The 19,135-nt window shown below is 42.3% G+C and overlaps 1 protein-coding gene across 18 annotated transcripts in view; it reads right to left on the bottom strand.

Annotated features, from left to right (window-relative positions):
- Positions 1–19,135, bottom strand: part of TANC2 (tetratricopeptide repeat, ankyrin repeat and coiled-coil containing 2) — a 693,994-nt gene that overhangs the window by 39,215 nt on the left and 635,644 nt on the right. For all 18 annotated transcript variants that reach the window (XM_073325985.1, XM_073325979.1, XM_073325984.1 and 15 more), the window contains 2 exons: positions 10,995–11,103; positions 352–474 (listed from right to left, as the gene is read on the bottom strand). In XM_073325985.1, the coding sequence (XP_073182086.1) occupies positions 352–474; positions 10,995–11,103 (232 nt within the window). The remainder of the gene's footprint in view (positions 1–351; positions 475–10,994; positions 11,104–19,135) is intronic.

The raw sequence follows: 19,135 nt of genomic DNA, 5'->3' as shown, positions 1-19,135 counted from the left end.
AATCTGTTAGTCTCTAAGATGCCACAAGTACTCCTGTTCTTTTTGCTCTTTTATAGGAATTAACAGAAAATCCCTGCTAAACGTAGAAGAGTTGGGGAGTCGCTACTCATTGGTATCAAATCTTAACTGGACACTTAAAGACCAAGGTCCTGGTTCAACAAGTTACTTACATACCTGTGTAACTAAGTTTCTGAGGAGTTCCATGGAGTTCAATGAGACTACTCACATGCTTAACATTACACATGTGCTAAGGACCTTGCTAAACTGGAGCCTTGGAGAATCTTTTGTACTTGGACCACTGGAGGCTGAAAGCACTAAACCAGCTCGTCAATTGTCTGTTCTGTACAGTACCTTTATGTTAGGGGTGTAGAGGTTTCGCAGAGATGCCAATGCCATTGAAAGACCTTCTGTGCTGTAGGAGATCCAAAGCCCTTGCAAGATAGACGAGGACACCCCTACTTTTTTACTCAGCCCCTAAAGAGAGAGATTCATCCAGTTAGTTCTAGTACCCAACATATTTGCTTTATGTTATGCAGAAGGAATTACTACATGTAATAGAAAATATTAATTAACAAAAGAATTTCACAGATCTCAGGCTGTAGAATTAGATTCCTGCTAACAACAAAAAGCCAGTTAGCTGAGAATAACTTTAAGCATTTATAATAACCACACTCACTTAAAATTCAACCTTTATCAACAAAGTGCTGGCAATACAAAACCCTTATTTAAAAAAAATACTAGATGCAGTGGGGCAGATCCTCCATTAATATACAATGCCACAGTAATGAGCTGCCGGCGACACAGAAACGTGCAGTTGTGGCTTACTGTTAAAGGCTCGTATTCTCGTCCCAGTGCATCTTTCTTTAATGGAGAATGAGAATGCTAACCAAAATACTCTTCCCCGCCAGTTAAGAATAGTCTCTACAGACTAAGGTTGCCACAGAAGCCATTTATCACATTAGACCCCCTGCTGTGAACAAATAACTTGTAGCCCCAAGAAAGAATCCCCAAGTTAATGCTGAAGTGATATCTTTAAACCAGCCCTGTCACTCTGAGGTTACAGGGTCCCGCTGAGCTCTCTTTCAGAGAGTCCCATTACACTGGGTAATGTGGCACATTCTTTGTTTGTTTATAAAGTACCTAATACCGTGGCAGAAACTGATTCGCAAAATATTCTTCTTATTCACAGAGCTGACTCAACTTGTCCTACATACTCCATCATAGAAAGATAAATTAAGGAACTTTTACCAAAAGAGAGTAGACATTTTCATATCTAATATTAGATTATCTCCAAATATCTTCTTATTTGGTAAACATAGTTATTTTATGCTTACTAGATACCAAGTACTAAAGTCTTTTGGAACAGCACTAAATTATAGGTCATGTAATAGTCAAGGGAACTTGCTTTCCTGCTATAAGAATGATAATTTATTCATAACAAACAGATATTAATCAGTGGCCTGATGACAGGCAAAAGAAAAGGGGAGCCTATTTTTGGATCAGGTTTTAAAAGGATAGCTTTACTTCTATAGTGCTTTAACATTATTTCTACTGTAGTCTCCATGGAATTGTACAGATGTCTTTGGCTACTATTTTGACACGCAAGACCTGATTTCCCACTGCCTTGAACCTTGTGTGGTCATTTACACTTGTGCAAAGAGAGTGTAACTGCTACCAGTTCAAGTTGGTAGTGTTTTACACCCATTTTGCAATAATGTAAACAACCATACTAGGCCTAGGACAATGAAATAATTATGCATAAAATCTCTATAGATTTTTACTGCCATTGTTTGATCATCATCATTTGTTGGCATTAAACAGCAATGACTGTTTTGCCGTTGTAATCTGACATGTTCCTCTATATACTTGCATTAGTAACCTTTTGTCTTAACATCATGATACCACAGACTTGAACATTTTTTTATCTCGAGACCATCATAGAGCATGTCAGTCGAGTGGCTGGACTGTACTACCTAAGTAACAAATAGTAACTACTGTGAATACTTAAAGGCATTTTTTCAGTTAAATATACTTACCATTTAAAACAATTTTATTTAAGAAAAACAATAGAAGGTACTTGTCCTCATGAAGAACTAACAGTTTTCTAAATTTATTATTTTCAAGTCCTGCAGCTTTTAGCTAAACATTTGTCAAATAAAGACCATAAGAACGGCCATACTGGTTCATCAATGGTTCATTTAGCCCAGTATCCTGTCTTCAAACAATGGCCAGGGCTAGCACCTAGCCCTGGCCATTGTTTGAAGACAGGATACTGGCAGTTGGAGATTTAGGGACACCTGGAGCATGGGGTTGCATCCCTGACTATCTTGGCTAATTGCCATTGACGGACCTATCTTCCATGAATTTATCTTATTCTTTTTTTAACCCAGTGATATGTTTGGCCATCGCAACATCCCATGGCAGCAAGCTCCACAGGCTGACTGTGCATTGTGTGAAGAAGTACTTCCTTACGTTTGTTCTAAGCCCTTTTGCCTATTAATCTCATTGTGTGACCCCTAGCTCTTGTGTTATGTGAAGGGGTAACTAAATACTTCCCTATTCACTTTTTCCACACCCTTCATGATTTTATAGACCTCTATCATATCCCCCCTTAGTTGTCTCTTTTCCAAGATGAACAGTCCCAGTCTTATTAATCTCCCCTTGTAAGGAAGCTGTTCCATACCCCTAATCATTTTAACTACCCTTCTCTGCACCTTTTCCAATTCTAACATATCTTTCTTGAGATGGTATTCAAGTGTGTATTCAAGGTGTGGGCGTACTGTGGATTTTTATAGTGGCATTATGATATTTTCTGTTTTATTAACTATCCCTCTCCCAATGGCTCCTAGCATTCTGTTAGTTTTTTTGACTGCCGCTGCACATTGAGCAGATATTTGCAGAGAACTATCCACAATGACTCCAAGATCTCTTTCTTGAGTGGTAACTGCTAATTTTGACCCTACCCTTTGCATGTATAGTTGAGATTATTTTTTCCAATGTGTGTTACTTTGCATTATTATCAAGAGTGAATTTCATCTGCCATTTTGTCACCTTATTGCTCACTTTTGTGAGATATCTTTGTAACTCTTCAGTCAGTTTTGTATTTAACTATTTTAGTAATTTTGTATCATCTGTAAATTTTGCAGCCTGTTTATCCCCTCTTCCAGATTATTTATGAACATGCTGAACAGCATAGGTCCCAGCAGAGATCTTTAGGGGACCCTATTTACCTCTCTCCATTGTGAAAACTGACCATTTATTCTTACCCTGTTTCCTGTCTTCTAACCAGTTACGGATCATGAGATGACCTTTCCTCTTATCCCATGACTGCTTACTTTTCTTAAGAGCTTTTGGTGAGGGACCTTGTCAAAGGGTTTCTGAAAGTCCAAGTTCACTATATCCACTGGTTTCAGAGTAGCAGCCGTGTTAGTCTGTATTTGCAAAAAGAAAAGGAGTACTAGTGGCACCTTAGAGACTAACCAATTTATTTGAGCATGAGCTTTCGTGAGCTACAGCTCACTTCATTGGATGAAGTGAGCTATAGCTCATGAACGCGTATGCTCAAATAAATTGGTTAGTCTCTAAGGTGCCACTAGTACTCCTTTTCTTTTTATATCCACTGGATCACCCTTGTCCACATCCTTGTTGACTCCCTCAAAGAATTCTAATAGATTAGTACTGCATGAGTTCCCTTTCCAAAAGCTATGTTAACTCTTCCTCAAAATATCGTGTTTATATACATGTCTGATAATTTTGTTCTTTACTACAGTTTCAACCAATTTGCCTCATACTGAAGTTAGGATTACCGGCCTGTAATTGGCAGGATCACTTTTGGAGCCTTTTTTAAAAACAGGTATTATATTAACTACCCTCCAGTCATCTGGTACAGAAGCTGATTTAAGCACTAAGTTACCTGCCACGGTGAATAGTTCTTCCATTTCATATTTGAGTTCCTTCAGAACTCTTTAGTGAATACCATCTGGCCCTGGTGACTTATTACTGTTTAATTAGTCAGTTTGTCTCCAAACCTCCTTTATTGACACCTCAGTCTGGAACAGTTCCTCAGACTTCTAACCTAAAAGAATGGCTTGGGTGTGGGGATCTCCCCCATGTCCTCTGCAGTGAAGACTGAAGCAAAGAATTCATTTAGCTTCTCTGCAATTGCTTTGTCTTCGAGTGCTCCTTTAGCACTTTGATTGTGCAGTGGCACTTATAATTGTTTGACAGACTTCCTGCTTTCACATGTACTGAATTTTTTTTTTTGCTGTTATTTTTTTGTTCTTGGCTAGCTGCTCTTCAAATTCTTACTTGGCCTTATTATAGTTTTATAGTTGACTTGCCAGAGTTTATGCTCCTTTCTATCACAATCAGTAAGATCAGACTTCCAATTTTTAAAGGATGCCTTTTTGTTTCTAACTGTCTCGTTTACTCTGCTGTTTAGCTGTGATAGCATTTAATAGAATCATAGAAGATCAGGGTTAGAAGAGACCTCAGGAGGTCATCTAGTCCAACCCCCTGCTCAAAGCTGGATCAATCCCAGCTAAATCATCCCAGCCAGGGCTTTGTCAAGCCAGGCCTTAAAAACCAATAAGAATGGAGATTCCACCACCTCCCTAGGTAACCCATTCCAGTGCTTCACCACCCTCCTAGTGAAATAGTTTTTCCTAATATCCAACCTAGACCTCCCCCACTGCAACTTGAGACTATTATTCCTTGTTCTGTCATCTGCCACCATGGAGAACATGGTGGCTCCATCCTCTTTGGAACCCCCCTTCAGGCAGTTGAAGGCTGCTATCAAATCCCCCCCCCTTCTTTTCTGCAGACTAAATAAGCCCAGTTCCCTCAGCCTCTCCTCATAAATCATGTGCCTCAGCCCCCTAATAATTTTTGTTGCCTTCTGCTGGACTCTCTTCAATTTGTCCACATCCCTTCTATAGTGGGGGGCCCAAAACTGGATGTAATACTCCAGATGTGGCCTCACCAGTGCCGAATAGAGGGGAATAATCACTTCCCTCAATCTGCTGGCAATACTCCTACTAATATGCCATTAGCCTTCTTGGCAACAAGGGCATACCGTTGACTCATATCCAGCTTCTTGTCAACTGTAATCCTCAGGTCCTTTTCTGCAGAAGTGTCGCTTAGCCAGTTGGTCCCCAGCCTGTAGCAGTGCATAGCATTCTTCCATCCTAAGTGCAGGACTCTGCACTTGTCCTTGTTGAACATCATCAGATTTCTTTTGGCCCAATCCTCCAATTTGTCTAGGGCCCTCTGTATCCTATCCCTACCCTCCAGCGTATCTACCTCTCCTCCCAGTTTAGTGTCATCCGTGAACTTGCTGTGGGTGCAATCCATCCCATCATCCAGATCATTAATGAAGATGTTGAACAAAACTGGCCCCAAGACTGACCTCTGGGACACTCCGCTTGATACCGGCTGCCAACTAGACATCGAGCCGTTGATCACTACCTTTTGAGCCTGATAATCTAGCCAGTCCTTAACCTGTTCTTTCATCACTGAGGGCTGCTCACCTCCTCCCCATACTGTGCTGCCCAGTGAAGCAGTCTGGGAGCTGACCTTGCCTGGGAAGACTGAGGCAAAAAAAGCATTGAGTACTTCAGCTAGACATCGAGACTAGACATTGAGACGTTGATCAGTAGCCGTTGAGTCTGAGGATCTAGCCAGCTTTCTATCCATATTATGGTCCATTCATCCAATCCATACTTCTTTAACTTGCTGGCAAGAATACTGTGGGAGACCGTATCAAAAGCTTTGCTGAGGTCAAGGTATATCACGTCCACCGCTTTCCCCATATCCACAGAGCCAGTTATATCATCATAGAAGGCAATCAGGTTGGTCAGGCATGACTTGCCCTTGGTGAATCCATGCTGTCTGTTCCTGACCACTTTCCTCTCCTCCAAGTGCTTCAAAATAGACTTCTTGAGGACCTGCTCCATGCTTTTTTCGGCCCTCTTACTATTTTTTTTATTTGGGGAATATATTTAATTTGAGAATCTATTATGTATTTTTAAATAGTCTCCATGCAGTTTGTAGGCATTTCACCCTTGTGACTGTTTTTTCTAATTTCCATTTAACTAGCTTCATCATTATTGTGTAGTTCCCCTTTTGAAGTTATATCCTACTGTGTTGGGTTTTTTTGGTGCTTTCCCCCCCCCCATAAGGATGTTAAATTTAATTACATTATTGTCACTATTACCAAGCAGTTCGTCTACATTCACTTCCTGGACCAAATGCTGTAACTCCACTTAGGACTAAATCAAGACTTGCCTCTCCCCATGTGGGTTCCAGGACAAGCTGAGGTGACATGTATGAAGTCAATATGGGGATATTTGAAATCCCCCATTATTATTGGGTTTTCTGTTTTTGTAGCCTCTCTAATCTCCCTGAGCGTTTCACAACCACCATCCTGGTCAGGTGATCGGTAGTATATTCCTATTGCTATACTCTTATTATTCAAGCATGGAATTTCTATCCATAGAGATTCTATGGTACAGTTTGATTCATTTAAGATTTTTACTTTATTTGACACTATGCGTGTAGAGGAAAAATTTGTGTGTACTTGGGGGCAGGAAGCAAAGACCTCGGGAATTCTGGCAATTATTACTCCCTGCTTTTTATATCACACACTATAAAACAATGACATAGCAACATTTATTTCAGTTACTTAAGTGAGCGTTGTATAATTTGGACAAATTAGAAGCAGAAATTTAAAAGAAATACTAAACATGATTAGTGTATTATTACATTAATAAATAAGCTTCTATAATCTCTATCAGGTGTGACACGAGAAGGCATATCTGCACCTTTCAAAATAGCCATCTGAAGATAAAATATTGTAGCAAACGGTTAGTAAACTGTACTGAAACAAACAGACTTGGATTATGCAGGACACTCTGATCAACAGAAGAGGGCACTTGTTTTCTAGGAAATAAACACATTCAATACAAAAAGAGTTCAGCAGCAGAAACCAATGTTTATTTCTCCTCAATTCATAGCTAGTGTCTGATTCTTCCCTTTTCTTTTTAAGTCCTGAGTTATAAAGTCAGGCTCTATCTGTCAGCAACAATGAATCCAACTTTAATACAAGATTAAACTGCTGAAATAAGAGGAATGGGTTTAATCTCATTAATATGTTCATACACAGGAACAGTAGACTAGTAAAGACTGTCTTTGTGCAAGTTTCCCCTCAAGCAATGCCAATGAACTGAAATTCTGGTTTATGGACCTCAGCGCTATTTCAGTTCTAAATCCTTCCAAAGCAGTTCTGCCAATGTACCTGAGTCCTCACCTACTATATAACCCTAGCTGTTTCAGTCCAGGATCCTCCCAGTACTTTGTCAAAGCATCTCAGTCCTAACCTCTTACATCCCCAGGGTATTTAAAAACCTTTGTCCAAATCATACTAGATTGTATCATGATTTTGTGATGCAGAAAAATATCCACGAGGGACTAGATGTACACAAAATTAATTTTTGTTTGTGACCCATGAAAAGATTAGAACTGAAATGCAGTAGTGAAGGGCCTCTGGTTTAAGACAATTTGCCAGCTAAACTCAATGTAATGATCTTTTGCAATACTGTTTCAAGGAATATTGGACATCTTTTCATTCCATTAGCCTGTTTTCATTGCCTGTAATTTTAATCAGTCTCTTAATCGAGGGACAAGGGAAGTTCATTTCTGGATCACTAACATTTTAGGCAGGACAGTTATGATTGAAATGAAGGACTTCTCATTGCTTGATGTTTAAAACAATGTTACCTTGAAGTTTAGATTTGCTGGTGTAATTTTTGTAAGTTTCTCTTGATGCCCTTTCATTGCATGCCATTTTTTCCAAGCTGGTTCCCATCTGTTAAGATCCCTTCTTAATCTTTTAAATCAGTTACTGAAGACATTTATACTTTGTTATTTTTAAAAAAATGACATGAGGGTATTTACGCTCATAAAAGTGAGGGGGCTAAAAGACACTTGCTTGAGCCACAATGCAAACAGACAGTGTGCAAGTTTCCCTACACAGATCTGTCAAAACACCTCTTTGTGATTGTTATTCAGTGATTTTGCATATCACTGATTTATCACACATTCAAATTCCACACCTGGGTCTGTCCTTAACAGAGACTCAAATGATACAATCCTTTCGGGATGTGACAGGACAAACACATGTATTAGGACAAATACGGATTTTAAATTGTATTTTATTAGCCAAAATAACATCTGTGTATAACCCACACCTCCACCTAGTCCTACCAAATGTTTTGCACATGGGTAGTGCACAATGGAGGCTAAGCTTCCCCAAACCTCATGTCACCAGGGTGGGGGGGGGGGGAGAGGGGGATGGAGGAGTGGCAGATTACCACAAGAGCCCATGGGGCCCCGGCCAATTTGAGGCCCCCGGAAAAACCTCCCCCAGCCATGTCCCCGGGGCTGCTTTTCTGGTCTCGAGGCTACAGTGGGAAAGGGTAGGGGGAAGGGAGTGAGAAGGGGATGCGATATTGGGGGAAGAGGCAGAGTGGGGGAGGGGCTGTGGGAAAGGGGTAGAATGGGGTGCGGCCATGAGTGTGGCCGGGGGTGGAACAGGGGATGGGCTTCAGGCTCAGGGCTCTGGCAAGGGACAAGAGTTCCGCCATGGTCGGGCCGAGCTCTCAGTCCTCCATGCCGCCCTGGCTGGGGCCATGGGGGAGGCTGAGAGAAGTGAGCGGGGGTGTGGACTCAACCAGAAGAGGGCCAGGCTTCAGCTGGAAGAGGTGAGGCAGGGGCTAGACTCCCCAAGAGGAAGCTTCACCCACCACCCACGGTTTAGCATCTGATTCTCCTTTCACAGCAGTGTAAAAGGTAACTGCAATGGGGTTATGCTGGTGTAAAACCAGTGTAAATTTAGGATCAGGACCTTTGTGTTTAGACAAGGCTGCTCTTCCAACACAATACCGCAGAAAAAAGTTAAGTTGACTTTATGACCTGACATGCATCTCACTTGGCAGAAGGCTCATGTCATAGCTACAAGATAATAATTTTACTAGACGACCAGGCAGAGTGAGATGCTGTGAAGGAGAAATCCCTTCCTCATAAACAAAAAGTATCTGCAATAATAGGAATGGGAATACAGACACAAGATACTTATATTTCTCCTTGAAATGTTCCAGTTTGAAAGTGTCTCTTTCAAGAAACAGGGCTGCTATGGTTCAGTTTGGTACAAAATACAAGCAGATCCTCTTAAACAAACAACTACTATAAATAAAGGAATAAAAATAAATCTGTTTAAGAAACACCAAAGGCCTAATCTTTACAGTGCTTTTCTCATGTAAACCATCTAACCCAAACCCCTTTCAAAACTCTGTAGGACTTCTGTACAACCTGATGTTACACTTATCTGTCACCAAGGCAAATTATTCTCACTAAAAGGATTTTGCCAAGTAATTAGAAACAGAAAGCTATATGGACGTCTTCCGTATGTTCACTTTCCAGGATGGTAAATATTTTTCAATTAAAGTTGGAATCTATTGCCAACTCATTCACTTAATGAAACGTAAGGTTTATTTAGATTTTGAAATACTGCCATTTTCTCCATTATAAAGTGTAAAATGATAAAGACTAGGATCCAAATTCAGCTTTGGCACTGATGTTAATAGGAACTGACCCCATTAATGTCAGGGCTAAATCTGAAGCTACTTATGTATGTTAAAATCTGAAAATTATACGCTGATTGGGATTCCTCACTTTACCTCAAACTTACCTATAATCTCCCAAAATGCTACAGACCTGCCATTACACATGATTATTAATAATAGCGGGCGCAATGAAATAAAGAGATCTAGCAGGATGTTCATAAGGCCTGTTGCTCTAAAAAATATTGGCAAAGTGGGTGCCTAAGTTTAAGCACCTGAATAAGTGCCCTGATTTTCAGAAGTGCTGCGTACCCACAGCTTCCATTAATTTTAAGAAATGATTTATTCCCTCTGTAGTAGTTACAGTGGGCTAATCAATTCATATGCTGATTGGTGAACGTTCTTTGGGCCTGAAGATCCGACGCAAGTTGTGGGTCAAACTTGAATCTTAACTAGTGACCCCTGGGCCACTCTTTGTGTGGAGGGTATAAATGGACCATTAAGGAGCAGTAACCAGACATTATTTTTAATAAGCTCAGCTCTGCAGGAACATGCAGTGTCTCAGCTTTGCCCTCACTGGTAGATCATAAACAAACTATACTTGACTCTTATACATTGAGATGTACAGATTAAGAACAAAGCATTTTACAAAGGAGGGAACTCATCCTTATATTACACACAAGGAGACTGAGTCAGACAGAAGAAGAAATTTGACCAAGGGTAGTGGCAGAGGCAGGAATAAAATAAAATCCAGGTCTCTTGACACCCTGTCTAGTGCCCTATCCACTAATGGTTCTGTCACTTTTAACATTAAGAAAGTTTCAGAAGAGCTGTGGGGGTATGAAATGAAAACCTGGGTAACAAGGACGGCATTGCATACAGTGACCAGAATTCCAACCTTTGTCTCTGGCAACATTTTAAGGCCAGTCAAATTTGTAATGCCATTTATTCATAAGTCGGGTGCAGAAGTACTTGGCAAGGAGCATTTTAAGCAGTGTGCAGTAATTTAACGAAACAAGACATGTTGTCAGATTTTAATCCCCCCCTCCCCCTTAGAATCAAATCAGATCTCCCCAAATTTCTGGCCTTTAGAATTCCTCATGTCCTCACCAGTTCTCAAAAGCTAAACTTCCTTCATGTGTTTTGGAAGCCTGAAGCAATAACACTTCTTAAGGCCATACTGCAACAAGAACAGACCTTATATAGTGGGTACTGCAGCGGGGCTGTAGCCACGTTGGTCCCAGGAAAGTTTGACTCTCTCACCAACAGAAGTTGGGCCAATAAAAGATACCACCTTACCCACCATGTCTCTCTAATAGACAGACTCTGTGCACCAGGGAAGAGGATGGTGTGAACCTTGCCTTGAATTCTTGTTACCTTAAAAATGTGTGCTTTGAGAATGTGATGTCCCAGCTCAATAGTCTGTTGTCGGTTTAGCTTCCCCTCCTGACGAGAAAACCAGAAGGCAAGCAGTGTGTGGCCACTCCTAGGAACAAGAATTTTAAAAAGTTAGTATTTGAAGAATCGCATTTCATTTTTAAATCCCAGGGGTCTTCCTTGGGGGTCGGTGTCATTCAGCATCACCGATCTTACGTGCTGCCTTACAAGGAAGACCTAGGCTATCAGTCTCACTCAAACTACTTCCCCAGAGAATGACTTCTCAGATCCACATGCCTGTAGGGTGCAAGCTGAAGAACTTGCTTTTAATTGGTTGTAAACTATGACCAAACAACTGCTGAAATAGAGCCTGGACATTTGGTTGAGTCCCTCTAATGAGGATGTATCTCTGCATACTTCTTAATGGTACCTCACTATTTTAGACCCAATTGCTTTATGTTTTCTTACTCTAATTCCTTGACATAAGTAGTGTTGGGTCATGAAGTTGAGACTAGAAAAATGTTTTTGTTAAAGAAGAGAAGCGTGGATCTCATTTCAAGTTTCCTCTGTACACACAGCATCTGGTGTTCTCTCTTTCTTTTTGGGTCTCTGTCAACTCATTTTAAATTGTGGGGATGGTTAGAAAAGTGACTACGTATAAATGGTACCTTCTCAGGGCTTGTCTACATTGAGAAATCAACCAGAACTGCTATTCATACCCTACCTAAAATAACTTTCAAGTGTAGACAAGCCCTTATTCTTCAGATCTGCTGTGTGTGTGTGTGTGTTCTGAGTCATATTTGCTGGCTTTATGGACAAAGTAATATTTTACAACAGTACTTTTTTACTCCTGTTAGCCTTGCAGAGCCAACCCAGCTTGGGAGAATGAACTGGACTAATTCTGATTTGAATACCATGACATAAACTAATCACAGGACTTTTATTACTGCTGAGTGTGTATGACTTAAGAACTATGCTTGATTTACAGATTCTGGGGGAATTACCAGTACTGGAAATTAGGAAATACGTAGTTTTACTTGTAATGTAAACAGGTATGAACTGTAATCAGTGCGATACAGCAATCATAGAACCCAGTGTTGCCATTTTAAAATCACTTTACAGAGAAAACCTGTGCTTTGAGGGAACACCATCAGCTTAACTTTTTGAAAGTGAAACATTTTAATAAAATCCAGTTTCAGAAAAAAGAAAAGGAGTACTTGTGGCACCTTAGAGACTAACCAATTTATCTGAGCATAAGTTTTCGTGAGCTACAGCTCACTTCATCGGATGCGTAAAAGTGGAAAATGCAGTGAGGATATTTTTATACACACAGACCATGAAAAAATGGGCATTTATCCCTTCAAAAGGTTTTCTCTTCCCCCACCCCACTCTCCTGCTGGTAATAGCTTATCTAAAGTGATCACTCTCCTTACAATGTGTATGATAATCAAGGTGGGAAAGAAGCCCTTGAGGAATTCCACCATGATTTCAACAATTTCCATCCCACCATCAACCTCAGCCTGGACCAGTCCACACAAGAGATCCACTTCCTGGACACTACGGTGCTAATAAGCGATGGTCACATAAACACCACCCTATACTGGAAACCTACTGACTGCTATTCCTACCTACATGCCTCCAGCTTTCACCCAGACCACACCACACGGTCCATTGTCTACAGCCAAGCTCTACGATACAACCGTATTTGCTCCAACCCCTCAGACAGAGACAAACACCTACAAGATCTCTATCAAGCATTCTTACAACTACAATACCCACCTGCTGAAGTGAAGAAACAGACTGACAGAGCCAGAAGAGTTCCCAGAAGTCACCTAGTACAGGACAGTCCTAACAAAGAAAATAACAGAACGCCACTAGCCATCACCTTCAGCCCCCAACTAAAACCTCTCCAAAGCATTATCAAGGATCTACAACCTATCCTGAAGGATGACCCATCACTCTCACAAGTCTTGGAAGACAGGCCAGTCCTTGCCTACAGACAGCCCCCCAACCTGAAGCAAATACTCACCAGCAACTACATATCACACAACAGAACCACTAACCCAGGAACCTATCCTTGCAACAAAGCCCGTTGCCAACTGTGTCCACATATCTATTCAGGGGACACCATCATAGGACCTAATCACATCAGCCACACTATCAAAGGCTCGTTCACCTGCACATCTACCAATGTGATATATGCCATCATGTGCCAGCGATGCCCCTCTGCCATGTACATTGGTCAAACTGGACAGTCTCTACGTAAAAGAATAAATGGACACAAATCAGATGTCAAGAATTATAACATTCATAAACCAGTCGGAGAACACTTCAATATCTCTGGTCACACAATTACAGACATGAAAGTTGCGATATTACAACAGAAAAACTTCAAAACCAGACTCCAGCGAGAGACTGCTGAATTGGAATTCATTTGCAAATTGGATACAATTAACTTAGGCTTGAATAGAGACTGGGAGTGGCTAAGTCATTATGCAAGGTAACCTATTTCCCCTTCTTTTTTCCTACCCCCCTCCCTGTTCCTCAGACGTTTTTGTTAAACCCTGGATTTATGCTGGAAATGGCCCACCTTGATTATCATACACATTGTAAGGAGAGTGATCACTTTAGATAAGCTATTGCCAGCAGGAGAGTGGGGTGGGGGAAGAGAAAACCTTTTGAAGTAATAAACACCCATTTGTTCATGGTCTGAGTGTATAAAAATATCCTCACTGCATTTTCCACTTTTATGCATCCGATGAAGTGAACTGTAGCTCACGAAAGCTTATGCTCAAATAAATTGGTTAGTCTCTAAGGTGCCACAAGTACTCCTGTTCTTTTTGCGAATACAGACTAAGACGGCTGCTACTCTGAAACCTGTCAGTTTCAGAAAGAAATTTTTATATAATCAGCCAGATGCTTCATTCTGTTATATCTCCCTAACACTGTTGTAATTCCTCTCTGATGTAAAACAATATTACAAGGGTTTCTAAACTTTCCTGTTGATATTTACAAAGATGGTTTCAGCAAGGGAGAAGCTAATTAACTGACAGGAAAGTGAAATTGGACTGTATATATTGAGTGCTGGCAAATGCATAAAGTAAACTGGAAAAAAAGAGAGGAAAATGTATTTCATTAACTTCTTTCAGTTCTAGTGATCTTAGGTGTCCTTTAAAGATTAAGGACCTGATTCTCTTCTGCTTTGGGCCCTCTATAGTCATTTAACACCAGTGAAAAGCAGGTATAAAACATAACCAGATCAGAAATTAATTTAGAATTGTACATCCACTTTGCACTGGTGAAAGTGGCAGCACAAGATGTAAAGCAGAGAAGGATCAGGCCCCAAAGAATGTTCCGTACTTGGACTTGTGTGGCCTGGAAACAGTATCTCCTGGTAAAAAAATCTCTTGTTTTAGTTAGAAGTGCTTCTCCTGACAGCAACACTCCTTTCTCATTTTACATTTAAATATACTGTACTTTGAAAAGGAAAAAAACAAAACAACAAAGAGATTCACGTGAAGGAACACTTTGAGAAGCAGAGTTACAAAAAGCAGTGTCCGGATTAATGTATAAGCAGCCCAGATACAGTGACCTCCCGGTCTTTTTGAGTGCCAGCTCGGCAATCTTCTACATGGTCCACATATATCAGAAACATAAATAAGCACTGTTAGAACTGCCTTCTTTGTTGTACTCCACAGTGAAAAACGTGTGAGAAGAGAGAGAATTGTCTGTAACTTCCCCTTGACACTACAGATAAGGAACAAAGGCATGTGTATTGCATTATTTTGCTTTTCTGAGACCTTGGAAGCCTCAGGGACTTTTTTAACCAATTTCTTTTCTGGAACCAATGTAGCGGTACATTTAAAAAACAACAACCCTCCCCACCCCACAAAGCTAACACGATGTGACTTGTAGCTTTAATAGGGTTTTTAAGGACAGAGCATGCCACTATCCCATTAGTACCTTATCAAATGAAAAAACTAATATACCAGTGCTTAGAATGATCTAAATGCAACTGAGTAATCTAGACTAGAAGATCAACGTTTCCACAATGCTAGGGCTTATCAGCATGTCTAAATCCAAAGAACGATAATCCTTAGAGACAGTACTTTCTAAAAGGGAAACTGTTTTGTTTTAAGCATAGCACGGAAGTGAAGGATTTGTAAACCAGGGCCAGGTGTTCAGCAAGCTTCTCATACGCAGCCCTGCCAATGAATCTTAATTCTGACAGGTAATACAGAGACTGATGATTATTTGCCAGATGGTAGGATGGTTTTAAAATATGGACACTTGACCATTAGCAGAGGGGTGCAGGAACAATTTTTATGGTGGGGGGTTGAGAGCCATTGAACCAAAGTGCAAAGCCTGATGGAAACCACTTCAAGCCAGGGAGTGCGGCAGCACCCCTAGGTCCAGCACCAATGCATTAGCAGAATAGGATGAACAACAAAACACATTTTCAATGGTTTTCCTTAAAAGGCAGGACTTGAACCCTTTTCTTCATGAGTCAAAGGCCAGAGCATTAAACTTATACATAATTCTATTGTACCTCTCCCCAAAATGCAATAAATGTAAAAGTACAACATCAACTTAAATATCAGTCTGCCATCTGAAACTTTTGTACCTACTATTGTTACAAGTAACGCTTAAGATGAGTAGAACTGAAAAGGATTCCAGAGAAAATATATTTATTTCTGTTTATTCAGTTTATGTATTTTGTTTATTTGGCAGCATTTTGCGTATAGTCAGTTTCACCGCTGTCCATGTGCACGTGTGTAGCTTACTTAATCAGTAACTTCCCTGTTTGTGCGAGTCTTTCACACAGCAGTGACGGACAGAAAACCGTGTGCCAGATGGGAACGGGACTGGAAAACCATGGAAATGGCAGGGGGAGTTTGAAGTGGTTGTAGCACCTGAAGCCTCTTTAGGAGTTTTTTTTTTTGTGTGCGTGTGAAATTGACTAGATTTGCAGTCAGTGGTGCCCCTTTACAGAAGATAATCTCGCAAACACCATGTTTACAGTAGCAGCGGTTTTCTGAAATACACTGACCACAACTGCAACGGGTGATCATGACCTAGGATTAGCCTCCAGAAGTGCCCTTAAAGAGGAAAGAAACTGGATGAAAAGGAAACAGACACTGTGATGTACTGCTCGAGTTCTGTGGGATGCAGCTGCAACTCAAGCACTACAGCAAACCTCATTACTACTGTTAGTTTAATACACCAAGTGCATCTAGTGGCTAACCTGACTTATCTGCTGGGCAATGTCCCATACATTTACCTCAGCCAAAAGGATGGCGGTTTGAGCCCACCCAGAGAACTCAGCTCCTGGCCTTCCTTGGGAGAGAAGGCAGTCTTATGCACTGGACTGGAAATCAGGAGCTCTGAACCTTTACTCTGGGCTCTGATACTGTCTCCATACATGGGCCTGTCAGCCTCAGTTTTCTCATCTGTGAAACAAAGCTAATAGCGCTCACACTTGCCTACTGCACAGAGGTGACTGAAGAATAGTCCGAAAAGGTTTGGAAAGAGCTTCGAACACAAAGCTCTCTATGTTAATGGTAGGTATTCATGGCATATCCAGGCACCTCTAATGTGGCTGGGTCCATGTACCAAAAGATAAGGTGCAATTCTCAACCCATGCAGCCCCAGGCAGCAGGTAGTTCCAGTTGTTTCCCAGCTGCGGCTGGTAGAATGCATGTGTATGTATAATATATCTGTATGTATGGTTTGGGCTGTTGTTATGAATAAGGCATGCACCACCTATTTCAGAATAAAGGACAGGATTCATGAGCAGCATGTTACCTCTGCAATACTTCTCCTACCTAAAAGCAGTGGCTTTGGACTTGCTGATAAATACCTGCAGTGACTTGCTCTGTCAATGGTAATTGCACACTGAAACGGATTCTAACAGCAGTGTCTTTTTTAAAAACACAGCAGAGAATGACAGAAGTGATTTCTACATCAAGGAGCCACGTGAAATGATTTGCTTTGAATTTCACCACAGCAGAGGCTTATCCTCAGCAGGTTTCTATTTTTAATGTAAGTTTTTGTGTGTGAAAAATTGTTAGTGCTGCCAGCTCTGTTATCAAAGCTTTTGTTCACTCTCCTAGGTGGCATGTGTCACTGCGTGCTAACGCTGCACAGTACATCACAGACTATTCCCAGACAGACATATACATACTCGAGAGACTATGGTCTTGATCCTGCAAGTTCTGGCACAATATGAGATATGCACAAGACTGTTGTTGCCAGGCCTAATACAAGTGAGGGTTACATGTGGACACTGGAAAAGCTGAGTATGAGGCATAGTCCCCTGGACTGAGTAGGGTAGCCCCTGTGTGCCTGCTCCCCAACCAACCAGAATGCAGGGTATAAAAGGGCTGGAGCACAGGCAGAAAAAGGGAAGTTACTTCCCTTACTGTAACTGGATTTCTTTGAGACATGCAGTCCCCATCTGTATTCCACTGCAGGTATGCATGGGCTCCAAGAGCCTGAGACTGGAGAATTCTTGCAATTGGCGTCTGTCCATCTGTGTCTGCACCCTGCTCTTCTCATGCTCAGCTCTGACGGTATATGCTTTGAACAGGGGGTTGGACTAAATGACCTCCTGAGGTCTCTTCCAACCCTAATCTTCTATGATTCTATAAGGGGTGGTGTGGACCGACCGCCTCTCCCCTTCCTTCTTTACTGTTAATCCAGACATGATCGAAGCAGAGGGGAAAGCATAGCTGAATTCTGATAGGAACCACACATCTGGAAGAACTCAAGGTACAATAAGGTAAGTAACTTCCCTTTCTTCTTTGAGTGCTCGTCCCTATATGTATTCCTCTATGGGTGAGTTACAAGGGCACTGTGACAAGAGGAGGGCGTGAAGATGTAGGTAGTATGGCTGCTTGTAGAACTTGTATCCCAAAAGATATGTCAGCGGAGGAGGCTTGGACCAAGGTGTAAAGTCTTCTGGATGCGTGGATGGAGCTCCACACTGCTCCCTTGCAAATAAGAAGCAGGGATACTTTGTGCAGTGAGGTTACTGAGGCTCCTTGTAGAGTGATCCTGTAGCCTGTGTGGGAGAGCAGATGTGAAATGAAGTAGGATATAGCCAGAGATCCACTTGGAGAGTTTCTGGGAGGAAAAAGCTTGCCCTCAGGCTCATTCAGCTACGGCAACAAACAATCTACATTACTTTCTGATCTGTTTTGTTCTCTTCAGGTAAAATATCAATGCTTATCACACGTTGCGGGCACACTGCTCATCACATGTCGTGGGCATGAGCCTCCACTCCTCGCTGGAAGCAAGGAGCTTTGGGAAGAACGCAGGCAAGTGAATTTCAGGTGCAGTTGTAGAGAGACTCTCTCTTTATGGAATATTGTGTATGGTGGGTATGCCATTAGGGCAGAGGCGGGCAAACTATGGCCCGGGGGCCACATCTGGCCTGCGGGACCATCCTGCCAAGCCCCTGAGCTGTCCCCCATCCCCCACAGCCACGCCGCCAGGCAGGCAGTCTTCTGGCCCACCGCTCCTGTCAGGCAGCACGCCAGCACGCCAGTGCGGCTGGCTCCTGCATGGTAAGGGGGCGGGGAGCACGGGGGGTAGGATAAGGGGCAGGGGGTCCTGAGGGGCAGTCAGGGGACAGGGAGCAGGGGGTGGTTCGATGGGGCGGAGGTTCTGGGGGGGGGCAGTCAGGGAACGGAGAGCAGGGGGAGTTGGACAGGGGGTGGGGTATCAGGGGACCGTTAGGGGCGGGGGTGTGGATGGGGTCGTGGCAGTCAGGGGACAGGGAGCGCGGGGGGGGGGTCCTGGGGAGCGGTTGGGGTGGTAGGTCCTGGTGGGAGGGGGTGTTCAGGGGTCAAGAAGTAGAGGGGGGTTGGATGGGTTGGGAGTTCTGAGGGGGGCGGGAAGTGGGAGGGGGTGGATAGGGGGCAGATAGGGGGCAGGGGCCAGGCTGTGTGGGGAGGCACAGCCTTCCCTACCCAGCCCTCCATACAGCTGCGCAACCCCGATGTGGCCCTCGGGCCAAAAAGTTTGCCCACCCCTGCATTAGGGCCTCAAGTTCACCTACCCTTTTAGTCAAGGAAATGGCGACGAGGAAGGTATCCTTCATTGACATCAAACATCTAGCTAGGATTTGGAAGGACGGC

The sequence above is a fragment of the Lepidochelys kempii genome, chromosome 27, assembly GCF_965140265.1.
Source record: "Lepidochelys kempii isolate rLepKem1 chromosome 27, rLepKem1.hap2, whole genome shotgun sequence".
In the NCBI taxonomy this organism is placed as follows: domain Eukaryota; kingdom Metazoa; phylum Chordata; order Testudines; family Cheloniidae; genus Lepidochelys; species Lepidochelys kempii.
The sequence above is the reverse complement of the archived record's forward strand: the minus strand, read 5'-3'. Positions and strand labels throughout refer to the sequence as shown.